Genomic DNA, 17247 nt, shown 5'->3' on the forward strand with positions numbered 1-17247 from the left:
CAACAGTGCAGAATAATTTTGTTTAGAAAAAATCAAAATGGTTAATGCTTTTTTTGCTGTAGCTTTTACGTCTCAAGAGTCAATATTTGATACTGCATGAATCAAAGTTTTTATTATTTTTTGAGTAATCGAGATGCTTATGGCATTGTTGTAAGAATCAAAAGCGGTAAATAAACACAGTACAACTTTCTTTATTTATGTGGAAAGCAAAAAAACATCATAAATCTCTTACTTGTTCGAGAGAAAAAAAATCATGTCTAAAAATATCATGTCGAATATTCTACGCTGTAATATTAGCAGGCTCGGATCTGCGTACCCGAAGACCCCGCAGTGTGGGGTGCCCATGTCCTTAAGTAGCCCAACGGCCCATAAAAAAATTTTAAAAATTGAAAAAAAAAAACTATCACTAAGACTTATTAACGTTGCAAATATACACTGCTTGCCTCTGGAGAGGGGCCCTACAGATTTTGTTGCAGGGGGCCCAAAACTTATAGATCCGGACCTGCTTTCCACTCAATATTGCTGAAAATAAAATATTCCCCTCATACAAGCTGAAAAGCAAAATAATGTGTTAAGAGGGGGGAGGGGATTTCTTTTCTTATTTTGACTGCATTTTTATGCATAAAACGAAAACGAAACTTTCGTAAAAGCTTCGATTTAAAAGAAATACATTCGAGATATAGAGCCAACTTGAAACAGACTTGAATTCGAGATATTGAAAATTCTAAATTATTTTGGGACCGAAGTGAAACTTTGAGATACAGGAATGTTCCAGAAAGCTTCAAGTTATCAAGAGTCGACTATACATATTGAAATAATCAGTTTATTATTATCTTATTTAGGGAAAGGTTGCCGTCAATGGACCAGTTCCGTGACTGGACCACAAAGATATTTCCCGCACCAAAGTTTGTGCAGACGCGTAAACACTTCCGCGTAAAGTACAGTCGAACCTCTATATATCGAACTCCCACACATCGAAATTTTCTATGTATCGAAGCCCCAGCAAATTTCCATGTCCATTACATAGAAAATTTGTTTCTATATTTAGAAAAAATCTCTATATATCAAAAACAAAATTTCGAGATATTCGTAGATTTTTTTTTCTACTTTAAACTGTTTGTCTCATGAAAAATGAAGGTTATGGGAGAAAATGATATTTACTAAAGATTGCTACGAAACCCATAAGGAATCTGGGGTTGAGGGGTGTGTAGATAGGTCGTCGTTCCGTTCTGGAGTTTTTAAACTCCCTCAAGTTTATTTCAAATCTTAATTGCAACCAGTAATACAGTAAAATTAGTTTAAAGTAATTAATCCCTTTTGTCTGTTGATTATCATTCCTAGTCTTTTTAGCTTCTATGAAAATCATTCAAGTTAAGTAGATTGATTTTTTACTTTTCTCCCGATTACGTTGTCAAAACGAAAATCCCCTAATGTTGCAGATCAAGTTGAATAGCCGAAGAATGAAGATGTATGAAGGCGTAAAAATGTCATTTCTGGTAAATTTAGTATTTTCACAAGCAGAGTTCCTGCGATTATGAGAAATCGGAAAGCCGTAATAAAAATACTGAAACTTAGAGAAAACTAATCAAAACATAAAAGGGTATTCCAGTTGACGAAAATTAGATTTAATTTTAATATTTTAGGAGAAATTCATGATAAACTAAGATCGTTTCTATACATCGAAATTTCTATGTATCGAATTTCTTTCAATTTTGCTACTTCGATATATGTAGGTCCGACTGTACCTTCCTTTGTCTGAAAACGGTCTACTGCAGAGTCGTCAAGGAACTAGAATTACTTCATTATATTGTTAAACGTTCAGAAAAGATTTTTACCATTCTCTTACTAATTATTGATGTGTATTTTCATTCAGTTATAACATGAAACGTGAACATCAACTTAAAAGCGTGCATTTTCAAGTACAATTCCCCATACTTCATGTTTCATCATGATTCGTCACAGCAATAGCACCTACAAGAACATTTAAAATTACGTAGTTGCTATTATTGGACCTCCAAGTGTTTCCATAAATGGACCACCTAACAAAATGGTTCATTCATGAAAAATCATAAATATTGCTGTAATTTCAGCTCAATTACCTCTGAAAATTGCTCAATTATTTTTAAATAAATATGATAATAATGAAAAAAGGTTTTTTAGTAATTCATTAAAACTATCTTACATATACTTACTAGAAAAACTACCCGGCGTTGCGTGGGTTCAAGGGCGTCCATATGCAAAATTTTAAGGGGGGCTCAGATACTTTCCCCATGGTTTAGCAGAATATTTCCCCCATAGAAACTAATTTCAGTACAGATTAGAGTTTTTAAAGTTTGACATTTTTAATAAATTATTCATTAATGGCTGGAGAAGAAATGTTTTTACATTTTTGCAAAGAAAAAAGTACTAAAAGCAAGGAAGTTCCAATTTTTAAGGGGGGGGGGGCTTGAGCCCCCCCCCCCCTTGCTCCCCTATATGGGCACCCTTGCTTGGGTCAGTAAAAATTAAGGAACAATCGTTATTTGCATTTGTTTGCTGTTTTCTGTGAAATAATTCAAAACACACCTTTCTGACTGATTAAAAATCGAGCTTCTTCCTTACTCAAAAAACTAAAATCGCAATAAGTATTAAGAACAAAATAGTATTCATTCGGAAATGAAAGCATGACGTTTAAGCATTTACAAATTTGAAGAATTTCCAAAATATAATATTAAACCCCATACATGAAATACACCGCCAGCTCAGTCATTCCAGCCGAGGACTGCAGCTTCGTGCTTATCAGCACTCATCAGCCCGGCATAGGAAGTGACTGAGCTGGAGGTGGAAAACCTTTTAAGGAAGCCAAGAAGGATTCCTATGCCGGGCTGATGAGTGTTAATAAGCACGAAACTGCAGTCCTCGGCTGGAATGACTGAGCTGGCGCTGTATTTCATGCATTTCTGCCTGTTACAATTTCAACTATAAAAATATCACCAAACTGGCAACGGCTTCGTTCAAATGTAGAAGCAATTTTCGCCCGTCATACCTTGACGAGCGAGTATCTAGTTAACTAAGAATGGTGTTTCACAGTTTGGAAAAACATCAAGTGGTGGACGAGGTGTGATGATAACAGCTGTATGTTGTGTGAGTGCAGGGCGATTTTTATGTTCCTCCTATCCGAATTGTTTTTTAGAGAAGAAGTCTCTCTTTTAAGCACTTTTTTTTTGTACTTGGCCTGGTTGTCATGGGAAAATCTGAGGCTTACTTTTGCTTATATCTCAGCAACTAGACCACTTAGAGGCTTCGGGATTTCACTAAATGATTTGCTTAATCTTAAGGTACAACTTAACGCTAAAAAATTTAATTCTAAAAATAAAACAATTATTCCAGTTCGGATGGAAACCGCAAATTTCATGGAATTTCCCCATTAAATGTTTAAATATAAAACCCATTGTTACAAATTTTGTGCCTTAAAATAGCAATATTAATAGTAATTATAATAAAAATTTTGAATCAAGACTTCTCTGGAGCAAGCATGAAATTTATCCACTATCATTGCTTTCTTGGGATTTTTATCCTCATCTATGCCAATAATCGAAAACGGGGCTGTGTTTCGACACATACCTGTATTAGGATCTTTATCACGAGTAACTTGTATGTTGTGAAATATGAATTAGTTCAGAAACCTTTAAATGATTATTACTTATTTAAATGATTCTAATTAAATTAGCACACAAATAAGTCCTGGAGGGGAACAAGGATTAATTTTGAGTGCCAAATGATTAAATTTTTGGACACGTACATAGTTTTTTTTTCCTCTTTTAGTATGAAGATTATATATATGAAAAAAAGAGGTGAAATTTCGTGAAGGCAACATTATTCTATTTCTGAAATACATTTAAACTGCAAACAATAAAATAACATAACTTTAAAAGAATACTAAGCACGTTTCATAATGCACGCAAAAGGACAAAATAACCTTTCTGGGTCAGAAAGGACAATGTTTAAGTATTCCTGTAGTTTCCAATTATTACAGGAAAATGACTCCACAAACGAGGACCCCCCCCCCCCCAACCTGGGTTGCTTTCGGAAATAATTCACCGGTTACAGCCATGGGCGTCGCGGCCGGGGGGGTCCAAGGGGTCCGGACCCCCCATTATTTGAGGACCGGACCCCCTCAATATTTGAAAATCGAAAAATCCCCTCGATAATTGTCAAGATGAAAATTCATTATTTTAGGGAATTATTTTTGCTTTGAAGACTTTAAACAGTTGCATAATACATAATTTACCATGTTTAATTCATATCAAATAAAACAAAATGAACATCGAAAAAAAAATGAACTAAAAAAAAAAAAGGTTATACTTATAATGAACGGAAAGTCGGAAAGTGAACTCCAATGACAAACCATTGCTCTGCTCTCTGTGCGCACAGTGGAGGATGCTAGAAAGGAGACACCTTCTCCCGAGTGCAATGTCAACCATCCATAGTCTCGTCGCCGACCTTCCCAACTTGAAAGTTATTCCAGTGTATTTGTTGCTATTTAGGGTGAAACAACGGGACAACTTTGAGATACTGAAACTAGATGGACAACTCCCCCCCCCCCTCCTTTTTTTTACGACTCTCGTGCTAATAAGTCAACAGAAGTCAGACGGGGATCTGAGTTTCTGCCCCTTTCTTTCTTATCTCGTTTTTCGGCGCTTCCAGGTTTCTGTTTTGAGTTTTGCAGTGTTTGTTTCTCCGATTCGATTCAATTTATTGCGACCCCGATGCTACCCAAACAAAATGAGACACCAGACCTCTTTGGCGGTTTTTTGCAGCTGGTAACAACACCCTGGCCAAAGGATGCACAAAAATTTAGAAGACCACTTAGCTAGTCAAAGGTTAAGTTTGGGGTAGAAAGGGAAAGGACGCGTCATGTGTTTGACATTATTCAACACGTGGCTTCAGTGTATCTTACCGAAGCGCGGTTTCTCAAATGTGTTTGCGGCATCTCAAATTTGACCAAAAACGCGTTACGTTACAGAAAAAAAGAGAAGGAGTCTAAAAATTAACATGCAATTTCAAAAGCAAATCGTAAGCCAGCATAACGATGGATATTGTGATGTCACTTCCGATAGACCAACGAAAAAAGAAGCGCAAGATGACCAGAAAAAAAAACGAGCTGATGTGTGCCTCACATGACTTCCTTTTACTCCATTTTAATGTCATTTTCCCATTATTGGCAATTTTAATGTGATTCAATAGTTTAATCTCTAAATATTAAAAACGATGGCCAAATTAAAACCAGATAAAAAAAAATCGCCAAATTTTCCGCCAAGTTGGCGACAAAACTTGGCGACCAAAAGACTGGCGATATATCGCCAAGTGTCCGCCAAATTGTAACACCACTTAAGTTTGCATTGATATTAACAATGATTTCCCCCCAAAAAGGTGCAAAAGACCCCCTTAGGAACATCCGAAAGCAACCAAAAGGGGAGGTGCACAACTAGACCCCACTACGAGTCTATGTACCAAATTTCAACTTGCTAGGACATACCATTTTTGAGTTATACGAGATACATACGCACATACACACATACGCACATACATACAGACGTCATGAGAAAAGTCGTTGTAATTACCTCGGTGATGGTCAAAATGGATATTTCGCGTGTCTATACATTCTTAGGCACTTTTCCGCATGTGGTCGAATCGAAAAAAAAACTCAACATTCATTTGGGGGTGAGCAAAATGGAAATTAAGGGCGATTTTTGAGTGAAATTTTTTTCGCGAATACAATACTTCCTTTTTTGTAAAAGGAAGTAAAAAAGACAGAAATAAAAGGAGCTTCCCTTTTGAGAAACGTTCCGACAAAAATAAAGATAATTTCATGTGGTCTTTTGGTCTCCTTGAGAGTAGATGACCTGAGAGCGCTCCTATTTTGGTAAAAATACTTTTTTTTTGCATATTCGATTACGGCTATGGTGAGGTGGCTTGAAACGGGAAAATGTAGCAAACCTTCTACATCAAATGAACCTGAGCAATTTTTAACTACTGAATCATCATCAACATCCACGGAACCATCTTCAAAAAGTCAAAAGACCGTGATATATAAGTACCATTCTGTTTAGTGTAATACATGCAGGGACTCCCCGATTTTATACTATTCAGAGGGGGTTGCTTCTCGATTTTCCGAATGAAATTCCTAATTACCCACATCACTAGATCTAATGAGAATACCTTTTTAATGCAATATTTTGCAAGAAACTACTCGAAATTTGAAGACTCGTCAGACGAAATTTTCTACAAAAGGAAAGTTTATGAAAGTTTACAGTGACTTCCTATGGAGTAGCCCCTGAATGCCTGCTAATCAGGTATGCTTTACCAGTGGCGGCTCCTGCCTTATTTTAGTGGGTGGGCTCGCTGTATAAAGTTTTCTCAGTAATATTTATACAGATACAATGGAGAGGACTGCAGCTAGTAATGCTGAACAATATAAGATAGTCCTGTTGCAGTTGCTTCCTTATTGCAGATTTTGTTAGATATTGATTTATTATTACGTTTTAAGCAAAAGTTGTCATCCAGGAAAGATAAATAAAATTTTCCCTCTTAATCGAATATTTCTTGGAACCGATGGTATTCGTTTAAGCGGGGCCGACGGTATAAGAATAGCAAAATAAAATCAAAGGGACACGTCATTCAACGGTCAAGTGAAAACAATAAGCAATTTATGATTGCTCAAAAACAGTTCGAAATCGAGAAAAAGCGCACCTAGTGTGAGTGACCTAAAGTTAATAAATTTTTAAATTATTAAACTAGAGCGTTGAAACTCTCTTCATAAAGTTTGAAACAATCTGAAGTTTTAAAATAAACAATTTAAAAAAAAATCGAATAGTTTGGTCATTTTTAAGGTTATGTGGCCCTATGCCTTTAAGGACTTAAAGCGATGTACCGGATCAAATTGAAATAATTTAGGATTTTTCCGCCTTAGAGTACTACAGAATAGAAAACACATATCGATAAGACCTATTACACGATTAATACTATTACTTCAGCCACATATCAGAACAAAAACGAATATTGAATAGATCTCGCCCAATTAAAGTTTTTTTTTTAAAGTTTCGGACCAATTCAGAACTTTTTACACTCAAAACCAACTATTCGAAAACAAACTCTTCATTCAAAAATTCCGATCATATTAGTTCCAAACAGAAAAATAAATAAAAAAAATTATGCATGTGATGCGATGCGGTAGAATCGGAAGGAACCCATAAAATGGTAAATGCCAGTTCCAGATATTAACAGCCGTTTAAGATTAAACGCAAATACAAAAGAAGGACGGTGGAAAAATATAAGAGCACTTTCTTTCATTCAGTGGGCTAGCCAATTTTTGCCCTTTTCCGAGCTGTTGTTTCGTACAAGCGACGTGTGTCAAATCCTTCCCCACCTGCTATTGCCCTTCTGCTGCTATTGGAAGCTATTTTTCAGAGGGCTAGGGAGCTGGAGCCCATACAGATGGAATCGGGGTGGTGCGGACTTGCCGTTTTGGTGTCTGGTTGAATCGTCGTGATTGGTTAGGAGCGGAGGTGTGGCAGGGGTAGTCCTGGGGCAAACCAGTCGAAGCCCCAAGAATCATTCTCAGAGCTTGGAAGCGCAAACGCTAACAGATGGAAAACTTTTTAGAAGCGATATGCAGAGTGTTAGAGATTTAAAATGTTTTTCATGTCTCCAATTCGTTGTTTGTTTGTTGTTTTTTAAAAATGTTTTAGCGAAATACTAAACGTTATTTTTACATGATCTATTTTAGTTGTGTACAATTTTTCTGGGTGGGCCTGGCCCACCCGGCCCATAGTGACGAGCCGCCCCTGTGCTTTACAGTCAATATTTTGACATCATGAGTCCTATCAGAGTTAATGTGTTCAACTTTCTCTTTTTTTTTTTGGAAATGTTTCATCTTTTATAAATTTTAATGGAATAAATGATACTCCTTTTAGTAATTAAAGCTTAACAGAAAATTATCTATTAATAATCCTGCCTTACTGAATAAATTTTATTGAAATAACCATTTTAAAACTTATTGTCACGTGTCAGAAAAAAGCAGTTCATTTCTCTATCTCTTTCCCATCGTCCGCTGATCAGAATTCAATTATACACCAAATGCTGTTTGTTCTCTGTGTTTGCCAGTACTTTTCAATCTGTGGGGTGTGCCTCTCAAGGCAAGCCTGTAACTTAAAGAGGATCAGGAGGGGCACTTTCCTTGCTGACTTTGAGAAATCAGAAATTAATGTATTTATATAGGGATGGTTTTTGCTGTTTTTTGGTTTCATATGCATTGAGTGTATGAAGGATTCAACAAAAAAGCAAAATTTTGGTGCATTTGTTACAAAAAATCTGAAAAAATTAAGAAAATACTTTAAAAGGTTGCATTATTAAAATATGATATTATAAGAGCTTGATTATTTGTGTCTTATTTTATTTTTGTAGTTGTGTTTTTCTTAGGTTCGTGAATGTCAGAACGGTGAATTATATACTTTAATTTTTTTAATTAAAAAACATCAAATTAAACTCCTTTGAATCCAACTTGTGCCAAGAACTTAGAGCTGCAGGGTTTATCACTATGTAATATAAAAATTTAATTATACAGTTGTCGCGGCTTATATATATGAGTCACATTTTGTTCTAAGCAGCTTTGATTCCCTAAAACGGCTGATTCAATAAAGCTGGATCTCATTTTTGATGATTTCATTCATTAAGAACGGTTAATTCAACTGTCCACTGTTTCAAAATGTAGAAAATTTGGTGCGACTAGTCTTGGTGTGCCGCCCTTCGTCGTGTAAAGCTGAAAGAAGCTTCTGTGCGTTAAGAAAGCTGAAATTGTATCTAATGTCGGTTATGACACAAAAGCGGTTGAATCATGTTGCTTTATGTTACGTTCACAAAAACATCTTGAATGAAATTGATCACAAAAAATAGCACGGATATTCGTATCCCATGTGCAGTCTAGAAAAAATGTATTTGTTGGTATTTAATTTTTTTTCTTATTGTGTAATTTTGTAAATCAATGTGTACCCGTTTAAAAGTATTGTATTAAATTCCCCCTCCCCCATTTCTATCTCATATATATATATATATATATATATATATATATATATATATATACACACGAATTTTTCTTAATGCAACTTGAAATGACAGAGTCAGAATGTCCCCCCCCCCCCCCAATAAATTTCAGCTGAGGACGCCAATGGTTGCAGCGTGGTTAGTCCTGTGCGGTTATGACGTATCTGCGTATCTGGAATTTCTCTGGGGAGCCTGGTGGAACATCACCGCACACTAGAGTCTCGAGTGTGGTGATGGGTGGAAAACAGCTGTGTTTCCGAACGCTCTTGGTTACACCGCGGTAGTTCTTGCTCAGCAGCAAGCGACGCTCCAATCAAAGCTTAACTTTCGTGATGGTAAAGTCACGTACGTTAAGATCAAAACATGAAACACGACCGAATTAGCCAACACAGATTTTTTGTGACGTTTGTGATCTCGCTGACCGCGGCTAGACGGGGGCGACAGGTTGCTACCATTGCTCGACCGCCAGAAAGCGACCGCAGCGTTACCGAACGCGGTTAAGTGAACACCGGTTCCACCGAGGCGATCGATCCTTGTTTCCGAATGCAACCCTTTAGGAGGGGGGGGGGTGGTTACTAACCTGGCGAGGTTCTAGTTACTCTATTTCCTTTTTTTTTTCTACAGAAACTAAACAGCTTAATATACAGAGAACAGTGTTTTTATAGGGACTCTAATATTGAGGACTGCGTACAAAACGCCTTGCCTCCAGGACACACATGAAATATTTACAGCGCAAGAGAAGGAAATAACACTCAGGGCACCGGTGGGAATCGAACCCACGACCTCCAGGTTATTGTTTCAATCAAAATACCACTAAAAAAATTATATGAACCGTTGCCACAATTTAGATTTATTAAAGTTTTGAATATTTATTTCTTTTGATGAGTTGGCATTGACACGTCCAGGGAGTAAGATTATTTACATCTTTTCGGTATTTAAAATCAACAATTTTTGGATTTGTCATGTATTTCGAAGAAGCAGACAGTGTTTTTGAATTTTTTCGGGGGAATTTTTTAATATATTCTCTGATGTTTGTGCCTTTAATTATTGTTATTTCTCCAATAACACCAGTTCTTGCAGCTCATGAGTTTACAGTTTACAGAATGCAACATTTTGATCTTCATGGAACTCCACATGGTTTGTCTACTGAACTATATTTTTTATGCCAATGATAACTATGTTCTTAAGTCATGTCATTTTAAACTAACTTTCAACTTTTGGATTCTTTTCATGCGTTTTTTTTTATTCAATACAAAGTGGAATTCTTCGAGAGATGGAAAATATATTTTCATATTTGCTTTCGCTACTTAGTTGCTAATTTCTTTACCTGGGAAAACTTTTTTTACATAGTTTTCTGGCGTATTAATCGGATTTCTTAAGTATTCCTCTTTTCTATAGATTACATGGAAATCTACTTATTATAGGCGATATCCTAAATGTTTCATATGTATACATTTAAGTAATCCGCCAGATAATTCAATTTAGCCATTGCAAGTAAGAAAATTTGCTAAATAAATAACGGGGAGGAGGGGTGGGGACATGCTTAATATTTGTATTTTTAAACAAAGTATCAAATGTTATGTAATCCACTGCCTTTTCTTCTCAACAAAAATTTAACATAAGATTTTATTATTATACTGCAGTGAAGCATTGTTTATGTCTTTTTACTGGGTCATTCCGTGTCAAATCAACACACTTATTTTACCTCACCCTCTCAGATTTTGATGAAATTTGGTAAAGAAGTTGTGTTTATATAAACAGAGAAAAATACAAAACGGTTTTTAAGATACAGTGCTGTAAAAGTATCAAAAATAGGTCAAAACACGTGAATGACCCAATTTTCAAAATAACCCAGAATCTTTTCTAATTAAGGGTGCTCTTCACTGAGAGTCTGAAAGATTCGGATCTAATGTTAACCTACGGGGAAAGTTGGAGCTTGTTTTACAAATTCCTGTAAAGTTTTCGGATCCGTTTTTTTTTCTGAGTATTTTTCAAGACCATGTCTGTTTCTTTTAGTTTTTACTTTTTTGATGTGTCCATTCTCCGATTTTTTTAAAATTGGAGAAAAAATGAATTTCTTCGAAAACGAGGTACTGTTGGACATTTCGCTCTGTAAAACATCTGCAACTCGTGCTATCGAAATTTTAAGAACGCCCTGACACGCAAAATATTTCCAGCTCTCTTTTGAGATCTTGTTTGAAATAATGCGACCATTTTTTAAACAAATATCATGTTCTAACTATTGAAAAAAATTTCAAAATACGTTCACTTTTTGCATTTGCCCCGCCCTAGAATAGTTACCTCCCCTTTTTGAGGGGTAAAAGCTAATGAGGTGTAAGATTTATTACCCTCTCATTAGTTCCCCTCAATGACCTCCGCTGGACGTCCTTTCTTCTTTCCTCTTTTCCTAAGGCTTTCGTGAAGAATCAAGTGCTTTTGAAAGTGAATCCATGTAGATGCGTGCTATTAGCTGTTAAATTCGCAACATCTGCTTTTTTTCAAATTTGTGGTTTGAAAAGAAATAGATTTGAAAGGAATATTTCTGAGTCAAATTGTTTATTTACAATATAATGAACATTGTTACAATGCTGTCGAATGCGAAAAGTTGACATTTTTCCCTTCCAGTAGAAAAAATATTTTTATATATAGATTAAATCGTATTCCAGATACTGGGTATTTTGCATCGTTTTACATGTGTTTTATGTTACTACAAATGGTACACACATAAAGTGCTTTCCACAGCTCAACAAACATTTTTGAAAATTATTTGTGTCTTTAAGAGCCAGACTCGTCAAATTTCTTTAGAAGGTTTGGGAGGTGGAAAATTCAATAGCGGAAAACATTCCGTACACCAACATACTCATTAAATACATAGAAAATCATGAAAAATATATTAGCAATTTAATATGATTCAGTTAATGTAAAAAACACACCGTGGTAGAATTACTAAGCATTGTATGTATTAGTTTTAATGACGTTTTCAGCCTTATGTTGCCGACAAAGCTAACTAAAATGTGAACAATATAGAATGGGGGTTACAAGTTTTCACTGTTTTCTATTTTCATTCTCAGAAGCTAGATCAACATTTTAATACAATGTAGAAAAAATTAATTACAGGCATAAAGGTTTTCAGGTCACATAAGCACCCCCCCCCCCCCCCCCTTAAAAAAACATCATTAAAGATCGTCTTAAATTTCGTTTTTATGGCTTTAATTTCAAAAAATTTCGGGAAGGGAGTTTCTGAAAAGTCCTTCTTTGACCATAAAAAAAAAAAAAAAAAAAGTCGTCTAAAATTGCATTTTTGGATTTCAAAAACCTGCATGTCCCCAACGTTAATAAAGATGGCCTACAATCATGTTTATAACACTTTAAAAATTTTGCCTCCCCCCCCCAACATCACACTAAGACTGCGTTTTTAGACTATTTCGAAAAATTTCGGGGAAAGCTTCCGAACTCCCCATTTCCTAACAGAATTGAAGAACCTGAAATTGTGTTTTTGGCGTTTCAAGTTCAAAAATTTGCTGGTGGAAGATCACAGGACCTCTTACTTACTTCCAAATACTACCAGAGATCGTCTAAAAGTGCATTTTGAAAATTTTTATTTTCGAGAAAATTAAAAGGCATAGCCCCCAAACAGAGTGCTTGGGAAAATAGGGAGTATTTCTGAGTAAATAGTATGCTTACGATAAAGATCATGTTAATTAAATATAGAAATGGTTCCCTCTCCTAAACAAGAAGCTAAATCCTTTCTCTCGCTGTATTTACATATTACTAGGAGTCAATAGAATAGAAAATGTGGGATCTCAAAAAAGATTTTTGTTCTATACGAATGAAAATTACTTGATAATCATTGGATTAGAACATTCATTTTATTCTGTGACTGAAGACAGGATACGATAATTTTTCGGCACAGAAGTGCGTAACACAGAACTTAAAAGAAAAAGTTTGTCTTGTTTGTTTTTTTTTTTTAATTGTGAACTCTTACTTGTACCTATAATTGCTTTCCTAAATGTAAGCTGTTCATTTTCATTTTTGTTTCAACTTTATGTATTTCCTGCAAATCTGTTTCTTGCCCTTTTTTTTATTTTTTATTATTGATTCATTAAATGCAAGATGCATGAAAACGTGGCAGAGCGATAAAAACTTTAAAATCTGGCAGAGCGAGGCGTTGAGATTTTTTTCATCTAAGTATTTCAAGATTTTTTTTTTTTTTTTCAGGCAGATATACATGTAGGTAATATTTTCGTGCCTTCTGAGAAAAAGGACAACCCTTAATATTTATTATGACAACTAACGAGGATCAGACACCAACAAGACTCACTAGAAAATTTTAATAAAAACTCAATGTGTTGAAGTAGAAGCACTATATACACTATATGACCAAAAGCATTGGGACACTTTCAAAAATTCACATGTTTAGGGATTTCTCGAGAAATAATAGACCAATTGCTCTATAATTTGTTTCGCATAAAATGTATACTCTAGTTGTCATTTTCCAATAAAAATTAAGTCTGCTATTCATTTAGGGGACCGACAACAAATTGAGTAAAAAAGTTTTTTGATAATTTTTCATTGCAAATTGCTGGGAATAAGCTATAATTTTCAGAAATGAGTTAAAAATCTATCAAAAACTTATTTTTATATTTTTGTGAAAGTATCTCTTATACCCATGGAAATATAAGCATTTCTTTCAAAAATGCAAAATTTTTTTGAAGGTTTTCGCCTTATATTACGCAGAGTATTTCGTCAAACGTTACTAAACTTTTAAAATATTTGACAGCATTTTAGAGAAACATAATAATAAAATTTGAAGTTAAAATATTGAAAATTTGTTGAAATATGAACAGTTAAAGCTATTAATTTTTCACTGCGCAGACACGAAAGATAGCAATTTATAATGTTCATAATTCAAAGCTCAGATACATCCTACAATCCATGAAAAAAATTCCACCGCAATTTCTTTAAATTTTAAAAAGTTATCAGCAATCTAATGAGCCGAATTTCTATAATTCTAGGATAGGCGACGAATGGTAAGGAATTGTTAGCAAACTGGCAACACTTTCCTGCCATCGTTATAGAGTGATTCATGATAAGAACAGATTATTTGTTGCTGGTCCCCTAAATGAATATCAGACTTAATTGTTATTGGATTTGACGTCTGGAGTATACTTTTCATGAGAAAAAAATTACAGAGCAGAGAGCAATTGGTCTTTTATTTTTTGAGAAATCAGTAAAATTGTGAATTTTTGAAAGTGTCCCAATACTTTTGGTCATATAATGCATGTAATATCTCATGTATTTTGCCGAATTTACTAACTGGGAATCTGAGACTCTAAAAGTGCTAGGTTTAGTTTTATTGCAAAATTTCAACGCAAGATAGTTTACAAACATTGAGAGTGGGGGAAGGAGTGATTTTTGCCTTTGAGCTTGGAGCAGGGTGAGCACCCTTGCATACAAAGATCAGAGAAAAATCTTTAATTTTTCAAATTCAGGAAATCCTTATCCGTAGCCGTCCGCGACTTTGCCGTTGTTATGCTCAATTTGAAAGAACTTTCACCATAACAACCCCTTGAGAAATGCTATCGTAGCCTTCTCATCTGCATATAGTACTTAGATAAATAAATAAATATTTTTTCAAAAAGAAAAGGATTCAAAGATAAAGATTAGGGGAATTTTCTGGTCACCAGTGGTGAGAAAAGGTATTTATAGTAGCCACATTTTTTTCTAGTCGCCACTACATTTGTAAAACAGGTAACTAACCAACAAAGTAGTATTTAATTTAGCACTAAAATATAAATATTATCAGTTCAAATAAAGGTTAATGTAAGTAATTAGTGGCATTAATGTTTATTGTACAATCAAGTATTAACTATGCAAAGAGGATCTAGTTTCATTTTTAAGAATGTTTTCTGCTAACTCGGATGGGGTTGGGGAAAGTGGCAAACAGGCAGAGGAAGTGAAGGAATTTCGCCAACCGATAACTAGTTAGTCCCCACTTTTATTCGGCACTCGATTTTTCAGATTTATTAAGTAGGATCATCCATTTTTAAAGAATATTTTTTTGTTAGAATTTGGAGTTCATTTCGTTAAAATTCAGTGTGGTCATGTAGGCTATCTTTTTTTTCCTTCCTTTTTTGATATTATCAATTTTCAATAACGAACATTTTTCTAAAAATAAAACGAATTTATAAATTTATTTATTGCAAATATTCATTCATTCGTAAATTTTTCCTAGATGAGATCAGGAACCGTATTAATGGGGAAAAAAATCTTCGTTTCAAAAATTAATTTTAGTGCGAATGCAAATAAATTAATGTCACAAGCGGGATTGCAAAATGCCGCGCCTTTTACACTGAGTAATTTTTCTTTTACCTATTTAGTCAAGACTCAAGAGGGAAAGAACTAGAATTTCCTTGGAAGGGTCTGTAAAAAGCTGCGGTTTCATTTCGCCGTCAGCTATTACCTCCTTCGACTACTCTGCACAGCAGGGGAGCGTCCGGTCTGTCCCCCTGTAAAATGTGACAGGTCACATGATCCACACTTTCATCGGCCACCGCTCGTTCTATTGGTTGTTGAAGTGTCAATCACTTCACTGATGAACATTGCTTTCGTTTAAAGAAAAAGCCCATTTTCAAGCGAGATCGTTTTTCTTCCCCACTGAAGAGCAGCCTTAAGATAGACAGCTGAAACAAGTGCCATTTGACAGCCTTTTTAATGACCTCTCCAATGATATGGAACATCATTAGGTCTGAAAAAAAAATTTATTTTAATGAAACTAAAATTAAAATTTTAAATTTCTCAAAATGTGCAGCTTCAATTTTCTTTAAATATTTTTGAAAAATGTTTATACATTACTGAAATGGCTGTAGAAGTTTCAAGATGGGATCACAATGGGTTCATGTTGAAATATTTTGTTGAATATAGCATTGTGGGATATAAAACACTATAGTCACATGATACAGCATGTTTTAAGCAGAGAAAAACATTTATCCAAGATATGAAATTAATTCTATTTGGGTTGGATAGTGTCAGTAACTGGTTGCAAGAGTGTTTCCTTGTTTGGAGTTCATCTGTGTTTGTGAAAGGGAGACCGGGGGATTTTATTTAATATTTTTCTGAAATTTTGTATTTTAGAATTTGTCATATAGTTTTAATAAATTTGGGTGAAAATTTTAAAATAGAATTACTCTATGTTTTTAAGCTACTGGTATTAGATAATCAAATTGTCGATCACCATCTTCATATTTTTGTGGGTGATGCATTATAAACTACATATGAGTTCCACTCTGACCTGCTAGTATGCAAAATTTAAGCTTACGTCCAGCAAATTTCATGAAATGTACCTTTAAATAGGATTTTTTTCTGTTTATTTTATGTAAAACTGAAATTGCAGAGAATCGACCTTTTGGGATGTTTTTACTTTTCCCTATTTTATGTTTGTATGGATTATACAATCTTTTACTTCTGGTAGTATTCATCGTTTTTCATCCCATTCATAAAAGGGCTTCAAGTTTTCAGCAATTTTAACTGGAAGACTTTTCCCAAGTTTTTCGGATATAGGATCAGGACCGCGCCAAGCCTGATTGGTGCCGTGGTGCAAATGTCCTTTGAGCCCCTTTATGCTCTGGCGTTCGAGGAAAATATAGTTAATGCCTGGAGGAAAATTTTGTAGACAGATATAAAATTAGAAAAAAAAAAAAAAAAATTGGCGTTCAATCTACACAAAAAATAATGTGTGAATATTTAATTTCTCAATATGGTGTACGTCTTTACTTCATATCTCAAAGTTATTCCAAGTTTGTAAGAAGAATATATTTTAATATCTAAATTATATAAAGCCACTTTGAATATCTATCTAATCTCTAAGTGATGAACAGTTAATAAAACATTTATGAATGTCAAAACATGAGGACAGGAGCAGTGGCTTAACTAGAAAATAGTTTTAGGGGGCACAAATTGAAAAAAAAAAAACCTCTTTTAATAAGAGGGGTCCAGGGGTCCCCCCGGAAAATATTTGAAACTTTTAGTTCGAAAAACGAAATTTTAGACGGTCTTTGATGGTGTTATTGGAAAAAATGGTACAAGGGGCTCCGCGGGAACTTATAGAAGTTGAAGCCTTAAAATGTGATTATAGGATATATTTATTACTTAATTTTTTTGAACTAG

The 17247-nt window shown here is 34.7% G+C and overlaps 1 protein-coding gene across 1 annotated transcript in view; it reads left to right on the forward strand.

Moving 5' to 3' along the window:
* Window positions 1-9992: 9992 nt before the first annotated feature.
* Window positions 9993-17247, forward strand: part of LOC129217481 (BOS complex subunit ncln-like) — a 37702-nt gene continuing 30447 nt past the window's right edge. The window contains exon 1 of the mRNA XM_054851788.1: window positions 9993-10218. Coding sequence (XP_054707763.1) covers window positions 10044-10218 — 175 coding nt within the window. The 5' untranslated portion in view covers window positions 9993-10043. The remainder of the gene's footprint in view (window positions 10219-17247) is intronic.

This window comes from Uloborus diversus, chromosome 2 (genome assembly GCF_026930045.1).
Source record: "Uloborus diversus isolate 005 chromosome 2, Udiv.v.3.1, whole genome shotgun sequence".
In the NCBI taxonomy this organism is placed as follows: domain Eukaryota; kingdom Metazoa; phylum Arthropoda; class Arachnida; order Araneae; family Uloboridae; genus Uloborus; species Uloborus diversus.